Source organism: Eulemur rufifrons, chromosome 2, assembly GCF_041146395.1.
Source record: "Eulemur rufifrons isolate Redbay chromosome 2, OSU_ERuf_1, whole genome shotgun sequence".
Lineage (NCBI taxonomy): Eukaryota > Metazoa > Chordata > Mammalia > Primates > Lemuridae > Eulemur > Eulemur rufifrons.
Window position 1 is genome coordinate 4,367,563 of NC_090984.1, and position 9,521 is coordinate 4,377,083.

The 9,521-nt window shown below is 63.9% G+C and overlaps 1 protein-coding gene across 3 annotated transcripts; it reads left to right on the plus strand.

Moving 5' to 3' along the window:
• Positions 1–520: 520 nt before the first annotated feature.
• On the plus strand, positions 521–7,902 carry ARRDC2 (arrestin domain containing 2). 3 transcript variants are annotated; one of them, XM_069476228.1, is made up of 8 exons: positions 521–779; positions 3,617–3,683; positions 3,918–4,065; positions 4,540–4,642; positions 4,730–4,986; positions 5,158–5,320; positions 5,585–5,742; positions 6,496–7,902. In XM_069476228.1, exons 1-8 carry the CDS (start codon positions 521–523, stop codon positions 6,547–6,549), a joined length of 1,209 nt encoding a protein of 402 aa, XP_069332329.1. In that variant the 3' UTR covers positions 6,550–7,902. The 3 variants fall into 3 exon arrangements, with proteins under 3 accessions (XP_069332329.1, XP_069332307.1, XP_069332318.1); XM_069476206.1 differs by lacking the exon at positions 521–779 and adding an exon at positions 3,131–3,501; XM_069476217.1 differs by lacking the exon at positions 521–779 and adding an exon at positions 3,131–3,501 and having other exon boundaries at positions 6,499–7,902.
• Positions 7,903–9,521: the final 1,619 nt, after the last annotated feature.

Consider the following 9,521-nt stretch of genomic DNA (forward strand, 5'->3'; position numbering starts at 1 on the left):
GGATCTGGCGGTGGAACAGCCAGTGGGAAAGTCAGGAGGCAGACCTGAGGTTGGAGTGTCTTGGGCACAACCGTGAGGCCACAGGGAGACCAGAGGGGAGGCGGGGGCGGTGCCGGGCCAAAGGTCTCGGGTGGCGGTCGGGGATGTATGAGGCCACAAGACAGAGCGCCGTAGGGGCCGCGCCCGCCACATCCGCCCCCGCCTGCCTCTGACTCAACAGCGCCGACCCTACAAAACAGGGCCCGCCCCGCCCCGGGGGACGGCAAAGTCAACAGCGTGGGCACGCAGGCGACACGTCCCCGGCGGCCCGGGCGCGTCACAGGGACGGACGCGGAGGACTAGGAAGTTTGCCGACATCGCGCCCTCGCGGCGCCCGCACAAGTTAGCAGGGGCAGGAGGAAGCTCCGGGGACGACCAGGACTATGAGGAACCAGCGCTGAGACCCGCACGCGCGCCCGTGCGCCTCCCCGCTGCGTGCCTGGCCGTGTCCCTCGCCCGGCGCCGGTCCCCGCCACGCGCCATGCGGCCGGGGGGCGTGCGCAGCTTCGCGCTGGAGCTGGCGCGGGGCCCGGGCGGCGCGTACCGCGGCGGGGAGCGGCTGTGCGGCCGCGTGCTGCTGGAGGCTGCGGCGCCGCTGCGGGTGCGCGCGCTGGTGGTGGTGGCGCGCGGCGGGGCGGCCACGCACTGGCTGGAGGGCCGCAGCGTGGGCGTGAACGCCGTGTCCAGCGACTACGCGGCCGCCGAGACGTACCTGCGGCGGCGGCAGCTGCTACTCCGAGGTGAGACGTCCTCCAGCCGGCGCTGCCCACCCGCAGCCACGATCCCCTGGGCCGGGCCCCTCTCCCCAGGTCTGGGCGCCCCTCATTCGACTTAGAGCCTCTGAGGTCAGGGGACCCTTCTCAAGGAGAGGGGACTCCCTCCCTAGAGTTTGGCCCCTCCCATTGGGATGCCCACCCACCCGAGCCGGGACCCCCACTACGAAGAACCCCTGCCTAGGGCGTCCGGGTCCCTCCAGGCTGTGCGGTGGGGAGACCCCTTTCAAAGTAGGGGGACCCTCCTACCCAGGCTCCGGGGAACGCTTTTTGGGTAGAGTGGGCGATCTCCCTTGTAGACCCCCGATTCTCCTACTCTCAGGCCTGGGGTCTCGATTCCCAAGGAAGGCCCCCATCTCACTTGCTACCCAGTGCCGTCGCCTCAGTTTACCCCGCAGTGTCTGCAGCTGTGAGTTCTTCCCTGGGATTAGGAGGAAGGGGTGTCTGGTGGTGTCTGCAGGTGAGAGGGTGGAATGCGTCCCAGAGCAGGAAGGGACAGGGTGCGGTCACATCGGCGGGTCAGGAGCGGGCCAGAGGCCACAGAAGGAGCGAGTCTGCGCACCAGCGCCCTGCTGTGTGGCTGCCGGAGAACGCCGGGCCGCCCTGGAGACTTCTCCGGGCCAAGGCCGACCTCACTATACCCGTCTGCAAACGGGCCAGGCGGGTGGCGGCTCCAACTGCGGACAGCTCTTTTTCCAGCGCTGGGCCAGCAGACGATCTGCCCGCAGCCTTGCAGGCTTGTTCCAACAGACCAGAGGCGAGGGGCACCCTCCCCTCCCCAACAGTGGAAACCTGCAGAGCGTAGTGCCTGGGGCAGGGCAGGAAGGGCCCCAGGAAATGCTTCCCTTCCTCGGCGACTCGAGAAATACTGGGGCTATGCTCACCCCACAGTGGCCCCAGACACTCACCAGTGGCTTCCTGGAGGGATGATGCTGGGGGAGGCTGTGTGACCACAAGCGAAGCCCTGGCCCTCTCTGGGCCTCTGGAGGTCGGTCTCCGAAACGGGTTGAGGGAGGCGCTGGCTCAATAGTGGCCTCCCTGTCCCGTTCCCTCAGGGCCACTAGTCCCCCTCCTGGCTTCCACTTGGCCTCGGGTGAAGGACCTCACATTTCAGCGTCAAAGCCCCTTCTCCCAGGCTGATCACTGCACGTCCAGTCCCTTCGTCTCTGTTCTGGTCCCCATCACGGGCTGCAGGTGACTGTGTCTGTTTATGGTCGCCCCTCACTGAGGGCTCCAAGGCCTTGGGGGTCCCGGTGTCGCCTGAGCCAGGCTCAGAGGGAACGGCCAGGGATAGGTTGGAGCGGCTGCTCATCCCACTGCCACCAGAGAGCGCCGGCGACCCACAGACCGCGTGGAGGCCACTCCCGCAGGAGACATTCTCCGAGTGGCTTTTCTCCAGGGAAACTGAGGCCCAGGGAGAGGGCGCCCCGCAGTTCTGGACCTGGGGGTGCCTGAGCGTCCCCTGAACTCGGCTCTGTCCATGCGGGGACAGGGGCCAGGGGTGCCCGGAGTGGGCACGAGGGCTGGGGGGCCAGTGGCAGTTTGCCAGAGCCTGAAACCTGGGAAGGGAGCGTCGGGGGAGGAACAGCTGAGGCGACAGCGCCGAGGCGCGACCGAGGGACGGCGTGTTGGGAACGCGTTGATGACTCGGGAGCGAGGCTCTTGCAGGGTTGGAGCTGGGGCTGCACCGTGATCCGGGCGCGACCCTGCGAGGTCAGCATTGATTCTGATCTTTCTCCTGACTCTACAGACGTGGAAACTGGGGCTCCGAGAGGGTGTCACCTGCCCCGGGTCACCCGGCAGAGGGGGCAGCGGGCGCAGAGTGGAGGGCGGTCCCACCCCTTCCTTCCCGTCCCGGTTTGCGCAGAGGGAGACGGGCCGGGGGCTGTAGGCTCTCAGGCGTCACCGGGACCAGGGCCCCACCTCAACGCGGGCAGGCGGCGCCTTGAGTCCCCGCTGCGAGTGGCAGCGGTGAGTGATCGCGCCTAGGGGCAGGGTACTCTGCTAGGTGACGTCAGGCCTGGGCCCTGCCTCTGGCCCTCAGTTTGCCCTCTTGACTCCCGGGGTCCGCGAGAGACCGGCTCTGGCCGCCCCAGCGCTGCAGTTTCTCCCCCACGGGTCGGGGACTGCCGGACGCAGCCCACGGGGAGCGCAGGCGTTTGTTATTTTCCTCCACGCCCGGGCGGAGCCACGCCCCTCGTCGCGCTATTGGTGATATCCCTTCTGGGGGCGGGGCCGGCGTCTAGCCCCGCCCCCGACCTGCCGCATAAAAGCGGCGCCGCCGTGAGGCGCGGGGATCGTCCCGTCCGCTCGGCGAGTGCGCCTGCGCGCGCAGGGAGTCTTTGCGTCCCGAGCCTGCGGCGTCTCGGGTTCGAGGCCAGGGTGTGCGCGTCGTGGGTTCGCAGCCCCGGCACGATGCTGTTCGACAAGGTGAAAGCGTTCGCGGTGCAGCTGGATGGCGCGACCGCGGGCGCCGAGCCGGTGTTCAGCGGCGGCCAGGCCGTGGTGGGCCGCGTGCTGCTGGAGCTGGCGGGCGCGGCGCGCGTGGGGGCCCTGAGGCTGCGCGCGCGGGGCCGCGCCCACGTGCACTGGACCGAGTCGCGCAGCGCGGGCTCGAGCACCGCGTACACCCAGAGCTACAGCGAGCGCCTGGAGGTCGTGAGCCACCGCGCCACGCTGCTCGCGCCAGGTACGCGTCGGGGACCCCGGCTCCGCGCGCGAGCCGTGCGCCCCCCACCCCGACGGCGGGACCCCCAGAACGCCCGCGCAGCCGCTGAGTCGCCCCTTCTTGCTCCCACCTGCAGACACCGGCGAGCCCGCGACGCTGCCTCCTGGGCGCCACGAGTTCCCGTTCAGCTTCCAGCTGCCCCCGTAAGTCCTGGGGGCGGGGGGCGGGTAGGATCAAGGGAGTCCGGAGCCGGCAGCCCTCGACAGGCCTGTGACTGTAGTGCTGGGTGTCTGGGGCCTCGAGCCCAAGACTTTCCCCGAGGGCCCCCCCAGAGTCTCTGTGTCTCCTTCCCCTCAGTCTCGGGGACATCGGGGACAGTCCCACCTGTTTGTGAGTGCCTATCTCCCCCCTTGAAGCTCATTCCCTCCCCTCCCTAGGACCCTGGTGACCTCGTTCGAAGGCAAACATGGCAGTGTCCGCTACTGCATCAAGGCCACGCTGCACCGGCCCTGGGTCCCAGCGCGCCGGGCAAGGAAGGTGTTCACTGTCATCGAGCCGGTGGACATCAACACGCCTGCGCTGCTGGTGAGCTGCGACCTCGGGGGAGGTAGAGTGGGAGCATTGTAGGCAGGGGCCTGGCTGCTGTATCACCCCAGCTGACAAAGTGGGGTGGACACGCTCACTCTGGCAGGGAGGCAGGCTGGTGTGGGAATGCCTGTGGAATCCACTGGAAACTGGGTGCCAATCCCAGCTGCACCAATTTGCTGTGTGACTCTGGGAAAGTGTCTTGCCCTCTCTGAACCTCAGATGCCTTGTCTGTGAAATAGGCCACAGCTAGGGCTCACTGAGCAATAAATTACACAGTGACTGCTTGGCTTGTTGACTTCCTTTCCAGCTTTATGGGTGGCATCCCTGGCTCCATTTTACAGCTAGTTAGTTCCTGGATTGTTAAAAAGAAGCCAGGCCCTGCCCAACGCCCTCCCTCAGTTGGGGTGGGTTGGAAACTCCACAGGGTCTGCACAGAGTGACCCACTCATGCCCTTTTCTCCACTCCTACAGGCACCTCAAGCCGGGGCTCGGGAAAAGGTTGCCCGGTCTTGGTACTATAACCGTGGCCTTGTCTCCCTGTCCGCCAAGATCGACCGCAAGGGCTACACGCCAGGTAGCAGGCGGCCGCGGCGGGGGCGGGCAGGGAGGAGGCGGCGTGGGGGCTGCAGGTGGAGGAACTGAGCCCCACTCCCCGCTGCAGGAGAGGTGATCCCCATCTTTGCTGAGATTGACAACAGCTCCACGCGCCCCGTGCAGCCCCGCGCGGCCGTGGTCCAGACGCAAACCTTCATGGCTCGAGGCGCCCGGAAGCAGAAGCGGGCGGTGGTGGCCAGCCTCGCTGGCGAGCCAGTGGGCCCCGGGCGGCGGGCACTGTGGCAGGGCCGGGCCCTGCGGATCCCCCCCGTGGGGCCTTCCATCCTGCACTGCCGCGTGCTGCACGTGGACTACACGCTGAAGGTAGAGCGCCGGGGTCCTGGGAGGCAGAGATAGCCACCTGGCCCCAGGCGGGGTGGGGGGCCTCAGTGTGGGACAGGGTGTATTTTCTCTGCAGGGGGAGGGGAGGGCAGGGCAGGGCAGTGGGCAGGGCTGAGGCTGCTGGGCACCCTCCATCATGGCTCCTTCCTCCAGGTCTGCGTGGATATCCCCGGCACGTCCAAGCTGCTCCTGGAGCTGCCACTGGTCATCGGCACCATCCCCCTGCACCCTTTCGGCAGCCGGTCATCCAGTGTGGGCAGCCATGCCAGCTTCCTGCTGGACTGGGGGCTGGGCGCCCTGCCTGAGCAGCCTGAGGGTGAGTGCCCTGCCCCGCTGCGGGGTGCGGGGTGGTGGACAGAGAGGGGGGTGCCGGGTCGACTTCCCTTCCTCCAGCCTCAATGTCTTCCTATGCAAAAGGGCACAGTGATAACCACGTGGGTGGCCAGGAGTCCCCCAGAATTCCAGCCCGAGGGCGCATGGCCTGGCAGCTCTAGAGCTGGCACAAGCAGGCTCCTGGCCCTTGTCCCCGGCTCCGAGGCTGTCCTCTGTTAACCTCACTCCCCCTGTCTCTTGGTTCCAGCCCCTCCTGAGTACTCGGAGGTGGTGGCAGAGGAGGAGATGGCACCCTCCGGGCAGGGCCCCTGCCCGCTACTGCAGGACCCCAACATGAGCCTCGACAGCCCTTTCTTTGCCTACATCCAGGAGTTCCGCTACCGCCCGCCGCCCCTGTACTCCGAGGTGAGCTCCGGGGTCCGGGAGCCCCTCCTGCCTTTCTGCACCCTGGGAGCCTCGACGGGCGTGGGAGACAAAGTAGATGGGTTTCGTTTTAGAGACAGGGTCTCGTTCTGTCGCCCAGGCTGGAGTGCAGTGGCGTCAGCCTAGCTCACTGCAGCCTCGAACTCCTGGGCTCAAGCGAGCCTCCTGCCTCAGCCTCCCGAGTAGCTGGGACTACAGGTGGAGCCACCGCATCGGCTAATTTTTAAATATTTTGTAGAGATGGGGTCTCACTATTGCCCAGGCTGGTCTCAAACTCCAGGCCTCACGTGATCCTCCTGCCTCCGCCTCCCAAAGTGTTAGGATTCTAGGCGTGAGCCCCGAGCCCCGCCAAGAGGGGTCTTAAATGTTGCTAGATCTCCTGTCCATACAGTCGGCCTTCCGCGTCGGCAGGTTCCTCGTCCAGGGGTTCCGAGTCCACGTTGTGTTAAATATCACATCGTATTTAATGAGTAACCTAGAGGTGATTTAAAGTATCAAGGACACGTGGAGGTTCTATGCAAATGCTGTGTCATTTTACAAGGGAACTGAGCAGCCGGGGATTTTGGTAGCCGCAGGAAGGTCCTGGAACATCCCTCCTCGCACCCCAGTCAGCCTCGACGTCCCCTCCTGCCCACCTCTTCCAGGCCGAGTGTGGGAGCTGGGAGACGGACTGGGTGGGGACGGCGTTTCTGAGCCTTCGCGTGCCCCGAGGCTTAATGGGAACATCTCTCCCAGGAGGATCCAAACCCACCCTCGGAGGCCATGAGGCCGCGCTGCATGACTTGCTGAACGGCAGACACGCACCTCGGGGCGCACGGTTGCTGTTGGTCATCGTGATCGTGGGGAGCAGCAGGACTAAGGGCCGACCCGACTGACCGTGCTGAAGTTGGGGAAACCAAGTCTCACAGCTGAGCAAGGCTGCTTCTGACATCACGGGTCAGAGGCGCCAGGCCGGAATCTGACTTCTGGACTGGCTGTCCTCGTGAGGCATCTGAGACGCCGCCCAGCCTGTGGGCAGTGCTGGGGTCCCCCAGGAGCCTTCAGTCTGGGAGAAACAGAGCCAGATATAGATACCTCCAGCCTCGTGGAACCAGAATGAGAGACCCAAGGCTGAGAGAGTCCAGAGGGGACGCACAGAAGGCTTCCTGGAGGAAGGAGCATTTTAGCTGAGGCTTTGTCGTATGAATAGGCGCTCAGCAGGCAGACAAGCGAGGAGGAAAAGTGGGAGAAGGTCAGAGCTGAGTGATGTTTGGAACCCACCCCCTTCATTCTAGAACTGGGGGCTCAGAGGGTAGGTGCCTCAGTCGGGGCCACACAGTGAAGTCCGGTGGCCAAGAGGGCCCAGGAACGAGGCATTCAGGAAAGCAAGCTGTCGGAGCTACGTGGGCCGGCCTGGAGGTGGCTGGGGCAGCGGCTTCAGCCTTTGCAGACTTTGAAAGCCAGACATTCCAGGCCCAGGCTGGCACTGCCTGGGAGCTCCTCCAAGCGCCCCAGGGCATACGAGCTGCCTGGGTGTTGTACGGCCCAGGGAACCCAGGTTCAGGGCAGGACAGACAAGACCAGACACATAACTTGCAAAATGCAAACCTTGGGCTCCCTGATCAAGGATTAAGAAGCACAGGACAGTGACAGCAGAGCATTACACCAGGCCCTGGGGACAGAGGTCAGCCTGGGGTGACACAGGGGACCAGAGTGCTTCTGGAGGTCCCCTGTGTCCTAGAGAAAAGCATAAGGGGGCAGCTGGACAAGCCCCTAACTGCGGAGTCGCAGCCATGGCTGGGCAGGACCCTGCCTGGGACTCAGCATTTCTGATAAGCCTTAAGAAATCGATCCTCTTTTGTACAATTATTTTTTAAAAATAAAAGTGTGAAGAAAGAGACCAGGCTTATTGGTTTATTTCCTTAAGGAACTAGGATCGCTTGGGCCGCCATCCCGGGTCACAAGTGCGGGGGCTGAGCTGGTGACCGAGGAGGGTGGAGGGGCCCATTGTCCAGTGTGGGAGACTGCGGCCCTGGGCCGGGGGAGCCTGGCCCGGGAACAGGGAGGCTGAGCTGGGGTGACAGCCGGACCCAGGCCCCTCCCTCCCCCTCGTGCTGCACATTCAGAGGTTGACAGCATGAACAGCAGAGGACAAGCGGGGGGCTCATCTGTCAGAGCAGGGGGCAGCGGAGGCTGGAGCTGGCCAGGGTCCCCTGGGTGCAGGAAGACCCTGCCTGAGTCGGCTTTGGGTTTATTCAGGTGAAATTCACATACCATAGAATTCACCACTTTCGAGTGTACAATTCCGTAGCATTTAGTATACCCACAGCGTTGTGCAATCACCTCCTCTATCTAGTTCCAGAACATTCTTCCATCACTGCCAAATGAGACCTCATAACTCATTAGCAGTCACTCCCCGCCCCTCCCCCAGCCCCCAGCCCCTGGCAGCCGCTTTCTGTCTCTGTGGCTTTGCCTGTTCCGGGCATTGCCCATAGATGGGATCCTCTTTGGTGCCTGGCTTCTCTCCCTCGGCACCGTGTTTTCGAGGTCCCCCCCCATTGACATGTATCAGAACCTCGTGCCTTTTCATGGCTGAAGAATATTCCATTGTACGCATGTGCCGCACTGTGTGTCGATCCATTCACCCAGGGACGGGCATCTGGGCTGTTTCCACGCGTTGGCTATTGTAAATCTTGCTGCTAAGAATGCTCGTGTACAAGGATTTCTTTGTTCTGTTTTTTTAGAGACAGGGTCTTGCTCTGTTGCCCAGGCTGGAGTGCAGTGGCACAACCACAGCTCACTGCAGCCTTCAAACTCCTGGGCTCAAGCGATCCTCCTGCCTCAGCCTCCCGAGTAGCTGGGGCTACAGGCACGTGCTACCACGCCCGGCTAATTTTTCTTTTTGTTTTTTTTTTTTTGTAGAGATGAGGTCTTGCTATGTTGCCCAGGCTGGTCTTGAACTCCTAGCTTCAAGCGATCCTCCCGCCTCTCTCAAAGTGCTGGGGTTACAGGCGTGAGCCACCGCACCCTGCCGTTAAGGATTTCTTTGAATACTCTCTGAGCTTTGAGGCAGCCGGTGGCAGAGCCAGGGCCAGGGGTGAAGCCTTGGAGATACCCAGGGCGGGACGCTGGGAGATCTGGTCAGGGCTGTGCTCTCTGTGAGACCTTGGCAGGCAGGTCACTTGCCGCTGAGCCTCCGTTTCCTCATCTGAGACTTTGGGACACACACACATAGCCCTCAGCCACCACCCCTCTCTGGCCTGAGGGTGGGTCCTCACTTCCACACAGACCTCCCCGGTCTGGCATCAAGCCCTGAGGACACTGGGACCAGGCTGAGGGGACATGTTCCCGCAGCACAGCCACCCGGAGCCCACACTGGCGGTCTCAGGAGGAGGTGGGCTCCCTGGCACCCCGGACGTTCGAGACACCAGACCCCAATTTCCACATCCATGTTCCCAAGCTGAGAAGGGCTGAGGTGTTTATTCCCACATCGGATGTGGGTGCGGTTCTCCCAAAGGTCCCCCCCCCCCCCGGTGGACTCGGGAGGACGTGACATCCCGTGTCCTCAGGACTCCGGAGTTGGCAAGTGCAGGGAACTTGATCCCCAAGGAGACCTTTCTGGGGCAGATATATGGTAACCAGGTGGGGCTGGCCCAGGCAGCCCGGAGGAAGGTGGTCACTTTATATCAAATATAAAACTAACCCCCACCCTCCCCCACCCCTAGGGCTCCCTACCCACCTCGCCTTCCATCCCCCCTCCCTCCCTCGCTGTTACTCACACA